Here is a 15,827-nt window from a genome sequence, read left to right on the forward strand (position 1 = left end):
CACTGGCCTCTGAACACTTCCTTCTCATCCCTGCTCTGTGGCCCAGTTTGGAGAAGATCATATATTAGGGGTAGAACAGTAGATATGTGCTATTCTCACAAACATTACTTCTGAAGTCAAAATGTAGGAATGATACTACAGTCCTAAGCAGATCCCAGAGCGAATCCCAAAAAATGTTTTGCACTGAAACTACTTCACCAACTCACCCAAAGACCATGATCCTATCCATTAGTTACACTGGTTAACTGCCATAGCATAAATTGCAACAGTGAATTGGCAGTAGTTAAAATGTCACCAGCTGTGTTCATCATCACACACCTGTTGCATGTCTTAGTGCACAATGAGGAATACAAGCAGTGATCCTTTAACTCATTTGCTGCTGTGATTTTTACTGTTCCACTTAGACTGGTATGATTAACTAATAGGACTTGGGCTACTGTTGCCTCCTGAAGAATGACCTGAGGAAAATGTTGTGACAAATGGTTGCCTCAGGTATCTGAGCTCTGGGGACAATGGCAGAGCCATCGCTGCCAACTAAGATGACCATTGCTTATAATGAGAAATTCGTTACTCAAATCACTGTCTCTGTAACTTTACTACATCTCAACCACCTATTTTAATAATGCCTGGCTCCATTTGTGGGAGGCATCTATAGCTTGGCCCCAAAGGATTCTTAAATTCAGCCATTACTAAAATAGCTAGCTTAAAAAAAGTGACCAAGCTAGAGAGACCAATTTGGAATTCGGAACAGGAAAGGCTTTGCTGCCACCTCTTGGCCTCCTCCTCCTCCAGACCACTGTCCCTCCCATGATGTTGACATATAGTCATGACAGCGTGGTGTGGGTACAGGGTGATGCTTCTCTTCCCAACACCTATGCAAGTCCTGACTGCATTTATACACTACAATAAGCCAGAATTATTTACAGATTGGGATTAATAGGAACAGAGCAACATGCTAATGAATGGTCTCTGATTATGCCTGTAGGAAGCAGGAAGAGCTAAACAATCTCACATTCTCTTACCATGTTCTATTTATTATGTCACCTGAACTCAGAACTGTGGCTTGTTTCTCTCTGACAAAACATAGCAATGACCTTGGTTTATTTTTTCAGTAGTATGTACTCCTCTGGTCACCCTGGATCAAAATACTAATTTTGACTCCAAGAGCACGCCCTCATGCTTCTTCTTCAAAAGCCATCCCCTCTCCTCTTTCCTAGCCAACCTTGTAGAGAGCTGACTCTTGATTCCAGAGCAGTGGAGTTAAGTTCCTCAGAGTAGCTTCTTCTTCCAACTACAGGAGTAGTAAGTGGGCTGGTCAGTTAGTTTCAAAAGCAACAGTCTTGCTGACTCTTGGAGCCCCTGTTTTCTCCTTCCATGACAATTAGCCAGATTTTCCAGAGACTTTCTTGTTTTATTGAGGCATTACTTAACTAGTCAGACTCAACATGTGAAGAGAAAACCGTTAAACTCCACTGTGCCCACCATCTTTTTTCTCTTGTGAGAAATGAAGAATCTGAAATAGGGATGTGATGATTATCTGGAAGTTGAATCATGGCAACCGGACTTCTTTCATATTAGGTTGAAATGTTTCACTACTCATCCAAGTAGCTTCTTCAGTCTGAGGAGAGTTGGTAGGAGATATATACTCCAGGTTGGTTTCACTCTCCACCCCCCACCCTCCGGTTTGAATAGGTTTGTTAGATGGACAAAGTACTGGGGATGAGTGAAAATCCCATTACTGCAGTCCTTCTCCACCCATTGTCATAGGCTGTTAACAGTTGTTAACAGTGGCTTTTCTGGTGTGTGGTCCTGATTAGAGATGGGGACAAATTTTAAAAAATGGCAATTCGTTTTGATCTGTTATTCATCAAGGTTAACAGATCAACAAATACAGTGGTGCCTCACTAGATGGTTGCCCTGCTTTACGACGAAATCGCTTTACGACAGTTTTTTGCGATTGATTTACCCATTGCAAAACGATGGTTCCAATGGGCCTTTTTCGCACTACGATCACTCGTGCCCGCTTTAGAGCACTTCGGAAGCTTTTCCTGCACAGTCAGGTACTTAGAAACTCCAGAATCACAACAGAGCTTCCAATGTCTTTCCCCAACATGCCGCCTAGAGTGGTCTATCGACTAGATAGGCGGGATATAAATAAAATAAATAAATAAATAATTTGGTGAAGATTGGATATTGGACGTCCAAGTTATTCACCCACAAATTGGGTCCCCTAGGAGAGTTTACCACACAGCACAGAAGCCCATTCTGCCTACCAGCTGCCGATCAGCTGATCAGAAGCCGATAGGCAGCCGCCACCCCCCACAAACAGCCAGCCACCCCAACAGCCTACCCCCACAGCCCCTTCCCACCCCACTCCCACCCCACTTTAAAAAACAAAACAAAAAAACCCCACCATTCTGGTTACCGGCTGTTGATCGGCTGATCAGCAACAGAAAGGCAGCCACCATCCCACACAGCCACCCAGTACCACAGCTTACCCCACCTCCTTCCTTTCCTTACCTTAGGCCCCACCCCACCTCACCCCACTCCCACCAACACCCCCTTACCTTAATAGCTGCTGCCAGGTCTCCAACAGGCCTTTGCAGCCGTGGCATGTAAAAAGGGAGACTGGCTGCCCTTTGCAAAGATGGAAGCTGTGGCTTCATTTAGACAGGCTAAGGGAATCCAGGCTGCCCTTTGCAAAGATGGCAGCTGCAGCTTCCCTACCCTAAATGAAGCTGCAGCCACCATCTATGCAAGGAGCAGTCAGTCTCCCTTTTTACATTTGTGGTTCTGAGGCCAGAAGACCTCGGCAACAGCGATTAAGGTAAGAGGGTGTCGGTGAGGGCGACGCCGTGGGGCCTAAGGTAGGGAAAGGAAGGGGGTGCGGTAGGCTGTGGTATTGGGTGGCTGTGGGTGGTGGTGGTTGCCTTTCTGCAGCCGATCAGCTGATTGGTGGCTGGTAGGCAGAATGGTGTTTTGTTTTGATTTTTTAATACGAAGGACAAATAAAAATGGGTAAATATTCATCTTTGTACAGTGGTGCCTCGCATAGCGATCACTCCATTTTACAATGAAATCACTTTGCGATGGCCCCTATAGGGAAAATTCGCTTTGCGATGATCGTGGGGAAGTGGTTCCCCGCGATCACCCCAAAGGCCCCGCTGATCAGCTGTGCTGCAAGGGGTGGAGAGAGAGAGAGAGAGACGAAGCACTGAGGCGGCGGCGCCACCCTGGCCAAGAAAGGGTCTTTCTTGGCCAGGGTGGCAGCGCCACCTCAATCTCCCTGCCGAGGCTGGAGCTGCTAGGGGAGAGAGAGCGAGAGAGCCGAAGCACAGCTGATTGGTGGGGGTTTGCAATGATCGCGGGGAAGCACTCGCCCGCGATCATCCCAACGGCCCCATTTTCGCACAGTTGATCGGCGGGGCCTTTGGGATGATCGCGGGGAAGCGCTCCCTGCGATCATCCCAAAGGCCCCATTTTCACACAGCTGATTGGTGGTTCCAAAATGGCTGCCCGCTGTGTTGCCTCGCTTTAGAAGCACCAAAAATGGCCACCCCTTTGGAGGATTTTCGCATAAGGTGAGTTTTTAAGCCCGTAGGAATGCATTAAACATGTTTTAATGAGTTTCTATGGGCTTTTAAAAATCGCTTAGCGATGTTTTTTCCTGCTAAGCGAGGCACCACTGTATTTGTGGGGGACTCTAAAACCCACAAATATGGATTGATGAATATTTAACGAATTGGCTATATTTGTCAGAAAAACCGATGCATTTTTATATCCGTCCCCATCTCTAGTCCTGATCTTTCTGGGGAGGGATGAAAGGGCAACATGATAAATAGGAAATTCTCCACAAAATTTCTTGTTCTTGACAATTTTCCAAGTCCTCTTACACCAAGCTTCTCAACCAAGACTTTCTTCTGCATCTATGAAATTTCTTAGTTTCCCAAAACAGCATGATCCCAGTATCACTTTCCCTTGAATTTTTCCCTCTACCCTTTGTTTTATGTAAGAAACTCCTAATTGCTGTGCAATTTAATACTCTTTTTGGTAAATCCAGTGCAGAAAAGATACCATTCTGCGCAGGAGTTGTAATAATTCTGCATAATTTAATGTTTCTTTCATCATTTCTAAATGAATCCTATCGAGCAAAGATATGATCCTGCATAAGAACCGTAACAATCTTGCACAGCTTGGCATTTCTTCCAGAAAAAATTACTCCAAAACTCACAAGAAATCCTGTGAAATTTCCCCTGGGGAAAAAAATCAAACAGAGAAACCTAGTTGCAAGGTGACAAGTATTCTCCTTTTCTCTTGGTTTCTCTCCAGTATTTAGAGGCTGCTAGATTCTCATCCCTAGTCTGAAGTAGAGAGGTTTCTGTTTGTGTGGTGAATGTCCATGTGAAGGAGAACTTTGATATTTCAGCTTTCTTGCTCTCTCGCTAATAAGTCAGTATATCTCTTATTTGGGCTAGGTGTTCTCCTCATCATATCTTGAATTCAACTGGATAAGAAATATCTGAATAGGGCTCCTGTAATTGAATCCTCCAGGCTCTCACAAGGAAAATGGCAAGTTGTCTCAACTTTTCTGAGACAGATCTCTCTCTTTTTTTACCCTATATACTTCTACATGGCTGTGGTGTGCATATATGTGTATCTCTAGCATGTATACTTCTGTACATGCTTTCTCTGACACTACAGTTCTCTTTTTCCATTTTCCTCCTCCCCTTTTCCTTTTTTCACTGCTTCTTACACCTCCCTCCTCCCGTCTTCTTCCTTCCTGCCCTATGCTGGAAAGCTTGGAAAGCTGCAGCTCCTTCTTACTGTACCCTTGCCTCCTCTCTCTGTGAGGCTGACAGTTGTAAGGAAGCATAGAACAAGTCCCAGCAGTCCACTACTGACCTATACCAATAATTTTGGATTATACATATTTCCATAGTATCCAAGTTAGTTTTTTTTTATACTCATGAAATACTGATGGCCTCATACTACAAAGTATAAGGCAGCTAAGCACACAGTCATTATGAACAGAAACAAAAATAGTTTGACTTTTCTCCTTCCGTAGTTACCTTACAGCGAATTTTGCAAATTCATGCCAGTAAACTGGAAGTACATTTTGCAGCATCAGACGAATTTTAAAATGCTATAAGAAATATGTCTCTGATAAAGTTTCATCAGATGAATTAACAAATGTTTCTGAAACTGGAGAATAAAACATTTAGCAGCAAAAGAAAAAAATTGGGGGAAATGACAACCAAACTTTACATTGCACTGACTCCATCTAGTGGATATTTTTGGATCTCGTTCAGCAAAATTACACAGATTAAATTTAATTAAATTCTGCCTATTATAGTTGCAGTCCTGCAAATTCTCAGTAACTTCCTTCTTTTCTAATATCACTTCCAAACACATATTTTTATTAGTTGCTCTCTCTGTGTGTGTGCATGGGTGCATGTGCATGTTCGCACACAGGCATGCACATGCACAAGTACTCATCAAGAATTGGCTGAAATACAGGTGTGTTGCTATACAAAAGACATAACTTTTGGAGGTGGATTGACTCAAAATTAAAAAAAAACTCTACAGATATTACCTGTTGCAGGTCTAGTAGCACAATTCAGTATCAAGCAGATAATGTCTATGGAGATTTTGCAAAATAAGGCAAATCACCTCCAAAAGCTATGCCTTTTGCATAATACCACAACCAATTTTCAGTTATTATCAAATACTGGTATAAACTATAACAGAATCACCAAAATCACTCCACATTTTAACCTGAGGTTTTTGCCTTGGTTTATCATGTACCTCTCTGTAGTAAACTGAAGTAAGGGAATACAGGTTGGCTGTACATTTGAGTAATGGGTTGGTTTGCACATAGCACTAAACCAAGAATCCTGGTTGAAAACAAATTCTGGTTTGTTTGTTTAACAAGCCAGATGCACAACCCATGGTTTGAAGTAGAACCATGTGTTATTTAATCACTGTTTCTCTGCCAAGAATTGGAGACTGCAAAAATATATCATAGGTTACTCCTCTTCCCTTCTCTAACAAAAGAGAGGTAGGGAGCATTTGAGTCCAAGATTTTACTTAGGCTTGTATATGCTTGTGTCCATAACTCTAAATCATGGTTTCCTAGAGGAGTGACTAACCTCTTTCAGAGCAGGAACCAAATTCAAATTTGCGAACAGTTTTGGCAGTTGTGGTCCAGGAGTAAATGAGTCTAAAGGTTTGAGGAGAAGCATGTAGAATCATGCCAAAGAAAAGTATGAAGGAGTCTATATAATTCTTTCCAATGTGTACATTTTCACACCAAGTATATAAAGCATAGGTCAATTTTACACATGTCTACTCAGGAGTGCATCCCACTGCACCAGCAAATCAAAATTCAATTCAGTGCATGTTAACTAAGAAATATCCTAAAGCAACAATTTCCTGAGCTACAAAGCAGACCCCAGCTCCATGCAACAGCTTTCAAAGTGTTAGTTCTAATCTCCATTGGGTGATAATGGCAGAAACAGCTTGTGGCAACCTGAAGAACTTTCCCAACCACATTTAGGCTGCAGACTGGAGGACCCCTATCCCCAGTTCACCTATGAACTAGGCCACCAAAAGAACTTGGAAGAGAGTAAAAAATATAGCTCTAGTAATCCAGACTATTTTGCAACTGTCTGAGTTCTGAATAATTATCTTTCTTAGCTCACAAACTTGATTTTTTTTAAAAAAAAGCTAACCAATTACATGGATGGAAGCAGTCAGCTGCTCCATTCCCACCTACAGAAAAACAACCAAGTTACCTATGGTACTTGGGTTTTCATTTAAAGGTAACAATCAAACAATTATTGGACAAAATTAAATAATTGCTATGATGAGTCATCTTATATCAAGTATTTACATTTATGGCTAGAGATATGATGTTTAACATTTGCTTCACCTGTTGGAGTGACAAGAAGCTGCCTGGTTTTGTCTGTCATGTGTAAACAGTAAAGCAGTAAGGGAGCTGCAGCCCAAGATACCCAAAATGTTCCAACATTGCCTTGCAATACTGTGTTTGTCTTGATGGAAAAAAGATAGCGAGCACAACCATGTGAGCAATCAAGATGGATACTACAGGATCTCCCCTTGAGGTTACTACTGTTCACAAAGAGATACCAAGGGAAAATTCAAGAACCTGACTCATTTTTTCATCAGTTAACCACTTCTCATCCAAGCACAAAACAATTGCCGTGGTGGCTGTTTTTACAAGTTTTCTAATCATTTATTTCTTGGGCAAACACATTTTATTATTTTCAGACCTGCCTTCTTAAGACTTACAAATCTTTCCTTTGCATGGGTTGTGCCTTAAGCAGTCATGCATATAAATCCTTTGAACCATCAACCAAAGTAAACCACATGGTTAATTTCCCCAGTTCACTAAAATTGATATCAGAATATTGTGCAATTCTGCACAGAAGCAAATCGACCTGAGTTCGGCTGAACTTTCATTTAGCTCTAAATATGTTTACCTACTGCAAGATCATGCTGTTATTTGTTGTGTTGGCATTCTACAATTTCTCTAAGAAGCTTATTGCTAGACAGAAAAATATATGCCATCTCATGAAATAGGACAGAGACAATAATTGGTTCAAGGCTGCTCAGTGAACAGCTCAATGGAATGGGGATTTGACCCCAGTCTTCCTATATCTTTACCCAGCACCCCAATTACTGTTCTCAGACCTGGAAAAATTCACATCTGTGGACTACAGTTCCCAGAATCCCCCTGTCAAAGGCCATGTTAGCTGGCATATTCTGGAAGTTATAGTCCAAAAAAATAGCATGTCTGTGCTCTGATAGGGCAAAACTAATTGTGACATCTGTAAGCTAGTTCTCATCCACAGCTGACTTAGAATATGAAATAATAGATTGGGAAAGTTATTTGAGACATCTATATTTTATTCTAGAACATGGGTGATACTGATATTCAGCATTCCTGGTTGTTATGGTTCCAACAGAATTATAATTGCCCAACCAGGCATGCTAAAGTCCAGTTCTTCAGCAATGTTCCCATCCTGCCCTCCTTATTCAGCCGTATTGTATGACATTTGGGGATTGATGGGAGGGAGTTTTATTTTGTCACCATATAACTGGAGATTTGGGCATTGAGACAGATCCAGTCTGGGGAGAGAGTGTGTATACTCTATGCAGTCACTGCTCTGATCCGTTCCATGTTATTCCCAAGAAGCAGATCAGGATGGGCATTTCTCATCAGGTTGGCAAATGGCTTACCCAGTGCTTCAGATCCTTGCATGATGCAATGACAGAGTAACCAATAAGGCTGTGGTAATATTTTACCCAACATTGGTAAAATAGATGCAAAGGTGTCCACTCCATCCCCATCTCAATGCCCAGTACCATCTTAGAACCAGAAGTACAATATATTCACATAATTAAAACCTTCTTTTAAAAAAAAAAAACCTTACCTTTTTCACTGACACTTTCACTTTCTATTTCCACATCATCACAACTGGTATATTCAGGTGTTGACGCTCCTTCTTCCTCAGAGCTGCTGACTGACATTTGTCTTTTCTTTCCGCCCCGTTTTGGTCTATGAGGCTTTGGAGGAGATGGACGCACTGATTCTGACTGGTCAGAACTCAGGGAATCATTCCTTAGCATGGTCTCCATTTTCTCCCGCTTTGCTTTTCGACTGAGAATAGCAGAGCTAGGATCGAGGCGACTCTGTGTTTTAAAGGAATCATGGTTTTGGGGTTCTAAGTGCTCTGTAGAAACCACGCTCTGCCTGGGAGTTGGCGGTGTGTGGTTAGCTAATTGTTTAGAAACGGAAATTCTTACATCCCCTGTTCTTTCTACTGCGTATGCCCTCTGAGTATCTGGGTGAGATTGTATGTCCTGAGTGGCTTGCAATTGCGAGTGCTTTCCTAGTTTATTCTCAGGCACCTCAGGCTCCTCGACTTCTGTATGGGGCAAGGCAACATCACTGTGTCTTCTTTCATGCCGCACTTTGGAAACTTTGGCATGCATGCGCATCTGCTGCTCCTCAGGATGTGGCTTCACAGGATATCGTGCTAGATTGGGATCACTCCTGTACCGAGTGTGATAATCGTCTTCTTTCCTTTGTTTTTCTTCCTCTATTGCCTTGCCTTCCTCAAAATTGGGCGGAAAGTCTGAATAGTCCTGAGACCTCCCTTTCTCTAATCTTCTACCATCACGTCTTTCTTTATACTCACTTTCATCTGTTTGGCCTTCACCCTGCGGAAGTGCGGATTTTGGCACACGTTTGCGCTCACCTTTTAGACCTCCTTTCCCATTCTGTTCAGAAACTGCAGATGTCTTCTTCCTGATGCAAAGTGGGGGAAGGACAAAAAGAAATAAGGGGACGAGACACAGAAACGGGTGCAGTCAATATGCGATCACGTGGGTTTTCTGCAAATGGCAAGACTACAGATACAAAAAAAGCACAGTAGAAGGGAAGCAGCTGTATGCTGAATCAGAACATGGGTCCCTATGCATCAGAACCGCCTATATGTGGGCCAGGGGACCTCCAGAGGCTTTGGCCTTCAGGTCCCAGAATCCCAAGCCAATGAGATGAAACTGCAGGACTTATAATCACCAAGAGGATCAAATCATTTGTGACTGGCAGCAGTTTCATAAAGCAACCCTTCCTAGTCTTACCTGAAGACACCAGTGAGCCTTCTGCATGCCACAGGGTTCTGGCTCTATGGCACTGCTCATAAGGATCTTATGCACAGATGAGGTATTCTCAAAAGCAGTGAGAAGCCCCCAGGCATCACCTCTGCCTCAGGGCTCAGAACGCCTCTGGGCATGAACTACAGAAAATGTGAAACAAAGCTTTTGAATTTAATTTGCTCTTTTATCATCACCATAATCTTCTAAAGATGAAAGATAACTAAAATAAAGGGTTCTGCCCTGCTGCTGCCCCCACAACCTCAGGAATTTCAGGTAACAAAAAAACCTACTAAAAGTCAGATTATTAAAGTGTTCCCTTTTGATTGGTTGCCATGAGTTTAATATTTGAGCACATGTATCTTTTGACTGTGTTACCCACATTCAAAAAAGGAAACTTGCTTCCTCTTCCATATACATTCAAGGGACTTTGAAAAATGTGCAATCATTCTCATATTATAAACTTCATGCATCTTCCTTTAATTATTTGGAATCCAGATGATCTAAGAATTCTCAGTATTACATTAATCCCATGGAGGTATTCCAAAATATAATGGAACATGAAATTCCACATTACCCAGCTAACTTCCTTGCACTAGTTAGGTTCCCAAGATGTAACATGAACATGGAAGACAAAACAGTGCATTCAGCCAAATGTTTGTCTCCTGTTGACAGATATGTAGTTTCTGTGCCAGATATGTAGTTCCCTTCAGGAGCTTAGGTTAGTCCCCTCCTTTTCATCCTTCCATCAAGAGCAGAATCTTTTATAATAGCCGTAACTGAATCCCGGGATGCTGTTTTTAAAGCTAAGTTTGCTTTTAAAGATTTAAATGTTTTAAATCACTTCTGGAATGTTTATTACTATTATAGTTTATTATTATCATTAGTTATTAGATTTATACCCCACACAATCTGGCAGCCAGGCAACTCTAGGCGGCTAACAACAAGAATACAAGCAATCCAGTATTAAAACATAACAAGAATAAAATAATACAAACATTCAACAGATACAATAACTAGTAGGATAAGTTAAAACAGATGGTAGAAAGGATGGTGAAAGGATGGCAAAAAGGATGATAAAAGGGAAGAAGATATCAGCAATTTAATGCTCAGGGAAAGCCTGACAGAAGTGCCAAGTTTTCAATGCTCGATTAAACCCGTCCAACAAGGGTGCCAGGCATATCTCCATGAGCAGATTGTTCCACAGGCAGGGGGCAACCGCCGAGAAGGCCCAGCTTCTTGTTCTTTCCCTCCAGGTCTCCTTTGGGGTCAACCACCCTGCCTGTGAAAAATGGGTATTATGGACAGATCTGGAGGTGAGCAGGTGTTCCGCTAGATATCAAGGTCCTAAACAGTTTCGGGCTTTGAATTTTATCATCATAACCTTGAAATCGGTGCAGAAACTAACCAGTAGCCAATGAATGGTGGCCAGAATGGGGGAGATGTGCTGGAATTTCTTCACCCCAGTTATTAATCTGGCCACCGAATTCTGAACCCGTTGTAGTCTCTGCACCAACCTCAAGGGTAGCCCCACGTAGAGAGCACTGCAGTAGTCTACTCTTGAGATTACGAGTGCATGAATCAAAGTTGTGAGTGCCCTGTGTCCAGATATTTGTTTTTTAATGTTCAATTTATTGTGTTGTGTTTTTTTTACATTTTTTTACTTGTTTTAAAGTTATGAGCCACCTCTGGTCCCCTCGTTGGGAGAAAGGTGGCCTACAAATGCCATAACTAATGCCTGGGCTAAAATATTTGGCCCAGTGATGTTTCCTGAAGGGTAAATTAATTTTCAGGGGCAGGCAAATGTTAAGAAATTAAGTAGGAAAGGAGTTATCTTTAAAGACAACACTGGCGAGGATGTTCTTTCATCACCAAATGGTGAAATGGGGTCCACCACCCCCAGTTCAGATCATGAGGTTCCACTGGCAGCCCTGCTTTTGTTTTAGCAAAACAGGGTAATGCCACCAGACACCTCATCACTAACACAAAGAATCCTCACACCCATCCTTCTTTCAAACTACTGAGCATCCTTCCACTTTTCCCTTTAACTTCATTTTTTATTAGTCAATGTTCATTTTAAAAAGAAGCTAAATAAATAAATAAACAAACACCATAAATACACACACAAACACACACAACTTTCTTTAGCATTTGTTGTTGTTATGTGTATCAAGTCGCGACCAGGCTTTGGCTTAAAAATCAGCAATCTCCAACAAGTCCTGTCTTCAACTGCTTTGCTCAGCTCTTGTAAACTGAACCCTTTGGCTTCCTTTAGTCAGCCCATCTCATACTTGGCCTTTTTCTGTTGCTTTCCACCTTTCCCAGCATGACTGTATTTTCCGGAGAACCCTGTCTTTTCATTTTGTGCCCAAAACACAACCTCCGTTTCAACCTTTTTGCCTCCAGAGACAGTTCAGGCTTATTTTGACCTACGACCCACTTGTCTGTTTTCAGCATACATGTTCTTTTTCAGGATCCCAGCCTTTAATTAGAAAAACTAGGGCTGCCATATACAGATAGGTAACTGGTTTGACAAATCCATTTTAAAACATTTTAACAAACCTGTAAAGGGCCGGCAGATTTTAATTTTTAAAATGTTTTTAAATATAATTACTTACAAAAACCACATACAGTGATTGCCTTCTTAAAAGAAGGATACAATCATGTTTAAAATAAAGCAAGGGGATGACTTCCAAAATGATGGCACTCTATTTGTGCTTCACCATTACGGATGACTATTATTACAGTATTTTTAGATTAGGACAATTAAATTCACAAAGCCTGAATAGTTGGAGAAATACATAAGTGTATGTCTTTTTTAAAGAAGTTTATGCATATACATATAGGCCAGAATCCTGTTGACAAAAACTGCATGCAGAAAGGTAATTGGATCAGTATCACCCCCCCTCAACTTCACAGAATGACAGTTTTGTGATCAGTCATACACTAGTTGCAAAATCAACTGTGCAATAGATGTCTTGCTAAAGAAGGTCGGAGGTTTGCTTGATTACCCTCTCCCACACAGGTTTCTCCCAACAGGATTTGGGCCATAGTTTTTAAAATTAGTCTTGATAGTCTGACAGTCAAAGTAGCCTAGTAAAATTGCTCATTATTGAAAAAAATAATCATAACTTTTAGCTACCTTTCAGGTTTTTTATTCTTTGTAAAAATCCCACAAATCCTCCAGAATGACCTCCCTCCAAATTAATATATATAAAAGTAACAAAGATGAATTACTCATTGTTATTTGTGATACATTACTTCTCTTCTGTTTTCCTGCTGCACACCTTGGTAGCAAATCACTCTATTGAACAAACTGTATTCCCTTCAGCATTACAGCTATTGGTACCATATGAACAGACAACCAACTGTACGTGAAAGGCCTCCCTGTTGACCCCTGAAAAAGTTCTGCAGCCACTGGTAATGTGTGTCTATGCATTCGCCACTGCACTTTGGAACAAAACACTCTTGGGTTTTTTTTTATTTACAACAATAGCTTCCATTGTTTTTGTTTTTTTAACACAGCTTCAGATCCATTGCTCTATGGATAAGACCCACTGGCTTCAGTATTACCTCTCTCGTGGAGGTTCACTTCTAGACCTTGATGAAGGTTGCTTCTGTTCCAGGCCCATGGCTTGCTGTGATACCTCGGTGCCTTTTCTTCTGTCAGTTTGAACACTAGAGGAGATTTCCTGGGAAGAGATGGCTGTTGTGCTTAGGGGGGTTTGAGATCGTGATCGTTCTTGAAGCCTTGCTTTCTTTTCTCTCGGTGACTCTGAACCGCCGCCACTAGCAGTGTCACTCAGTGTTCCATCTTGACTAGGCAGCGGTTGTGGACCACTTCCAAAGAACCACGCTCCAGATTTTGTGAGGATTTCTTGTTGCTTTCGACATAAGTTGCATACCCACATAACCTAGTTGGGGGAGGAAAAAAAAACAGCTTAAGTTTCTAACATGCTTGGTATTTACAATATTTGAAAAAGAACAGGCTTCCTTTTGTGACGCGTGTGCCGGTGCTCATGCATAGGGCATGCTCGTGGAGTGTGCTACTCTTGCTCACTACAGCCAAACAAACTACAAGCAGGTGTTTCATCTTGGTTGCACCAGCCATCTGTGTCTGCTCTTCAGTTCTGAGAGTCAGTGTGGTCTAGAGGTTCGACCATATCAGGAAGGATGTACATTCAGACCTCTCTTGCCTAAAAGAAGGTCCTGGGCCTCTCAGCCTGACCTCCCTATAACCCTGACTTCTACCCATGGGATGGGTAGAAGTAAGGGTTGTGGGTAATTGGTGCCAGAGCACATGTTTTATCTACAAAAGGTTCCCGATCCGGTCTCTTATCTTAGGTTTAAAAAAAAAGATGGTGGAAAAGATTACTGCCACAGATCCTAGAGATCTGCTGTCAACTGGAATAGACAGCACGGGGATAAAGCATATGCTATGGTACAGAGCAGAGTATGTGAGCCTGAATTCCTTAGAGGAAGAGTGGCTTAAGTATAAAATGTTTTTTTTTTAAAAAAAAAATACTTTCCAAAATTTTGCATTAGCCTTGGCTTTACAACTGTCTACCATCCCATGCCAAAGAAGAATAACAAAATTTAGAGAGGATTATTGCTTTTAAAAAGTTTTTGCTAAATACATAAGTATTGTCACATGACAAGGGCTACAATAAGTGACTTATTAACTAAAATTAGTTTCTCATTGCATTTTATGCCTTCACACTTATGCCAGTGTAACTAACCAACCGGCTGTAGCTTTTAGGGTGAAAGTAATAAAGTACTTTTCATGAGTATGATGTGAAGTTGCACAATGGATTGCAATAGACTTTGGTTTTTCCTCCCATTTCTATTCCATCCGCTATTAAATAGCTAAGCAAATATAGGTGAATGTTTTCCAGTTGAACATGAAAAGCCACATATCACCAAAATAAATTTTATGCTAGGTACAGTTCTATTACCTTTCCCACTGTGATATGTTTTAGGCCTAAGAATTCTACTGACACAGTCTAAACATACATTTAAACAAACTGTAAGGTCATAACAGGGATAGGAAAATAACAGCAGCAAAAAAGCCCTGTCCTGTTATAGAAATGTTTAAGAAGATCAAATATTCACATCACAGGAATAATCATATGCTTTCAGGAAGGACTAAAAGCAAGCAAACATTCTATTCCTTGGCCACTACCGCTTGGATTTTTAAAAATATAACTTTGAGCAACAATGGATATAAGCAATATACATTAAGGGGAGATGCTGGCCCTAAAGATGATGGGGGAAGCAAGGGAGCCACACACTATAACTGATAAGAGATTTTAAAAAAATCATTTAAACAGCATTCATATGAATTCCAATTTGGAAATTTATCAAATTAAAAATAAAGGGCATCCCCCCCCAGTAAACGTGACTAGGACTAGAATTAAGGTGTTAGCATCATAGAACTAAAGAAAAAAATGAACAGATAAATAATGAGAATTCTATGACAAAATAAAAATTAAAAAAATCATTATAAGCATCATTACAGTTAAATGTGTCAAAATTTTTTTGCAAATAAACATTGGACTGCGAAATGCAAAATACAACAATAAAATACAGTACACTATAAGCATATAATAAAAACGTATAAAGTTGTATAATATAGGCATATAAGTCAGGTCAAAAACAAAGGAAATGAAATTTTAAAAGAAAATGTGAAAAATCTAAGTGCTAATCATATCCACAGATAAAAGTCTACTGTACTAGCAACACTCAAAACAGTTGTTGTGTGCTGCCAAATATTACAAAATGTATAAACTAGGGAAAATGTATTTCATTAATTATGGGAATGAGTACTCTTGCAACAGTTATCATAAGGAGCAACAAAGGTTCACAGAAAAAGCCCCTTTTTGTTAGGGAATGAAGAAAAAGGTGCCTTCAGATACTGCACAAGGAATAGGCATATGACACCAAGGAGTTAACATGAAAAAATACAGCTTATTTTTCTTTCCTTCATCTGTGGCAGTCTAACTAATTCTTTTGTCTGTGGTAGTCTAATTTCTGAAGTTTTGAAAAAAAGAACCAATGAAAATATAGCTGCACACTATATTGAAAATCATTTGAAGATGAGCATATAAAAGCAAATTAAAACCATCACTAGAAACTTCCAATGTGTG

At 40.8% G+C, this 15,827-nt stretch overlaps 1 protein-coding gene across 50 annotated transcripts in view; it reads right to left on the reverse strand.

Annotated features, from left to right (window-relative positions):
- The window catches only part of RIMS1 (regulating synaptic membrane exocytosis 1), a 324,125-nt gene that overhangs the window by 167,462 nt on the left and 140,836 nt on the right, over positions 1-15,827 (reverse strand). For all 50 annotated transcript variants that reach the window (XM_072999690.2, XM_078385861.1, XM_072999957.2 and 47 more), the window contains 2 exons: positions 13,255-13,595; positions 8,457-9,334 (listed from right to left, as the gene is read on the reverse strand). In XM_072999690.2, coding sequence (XP_072855791.2) covers positions 8,457-9,334; positions 13,255-13,595 — 1,219 coding nt within the window. The remainder of the gene's footprint in view (positions 1-8,456; positions 9,335-13,254; positions 13,596-15,827) is intronic.

The sequence above is a fragment of the Pogona vitticeps genome, chromosome 1 (genome assembly GCF_051106095.1).
Source record: "Pogona vitticeps strain Pit_001003342236 chromosome 1, PviZW2.1, whole genome shotgun sequence".
In the NCBI taxonomy this organism is placed as follows: Eukaryota; Metazoa; Chordata; class Lepidosauria; order Squamata; family Agamidae; genus Pogona; species Pogona vitticeps.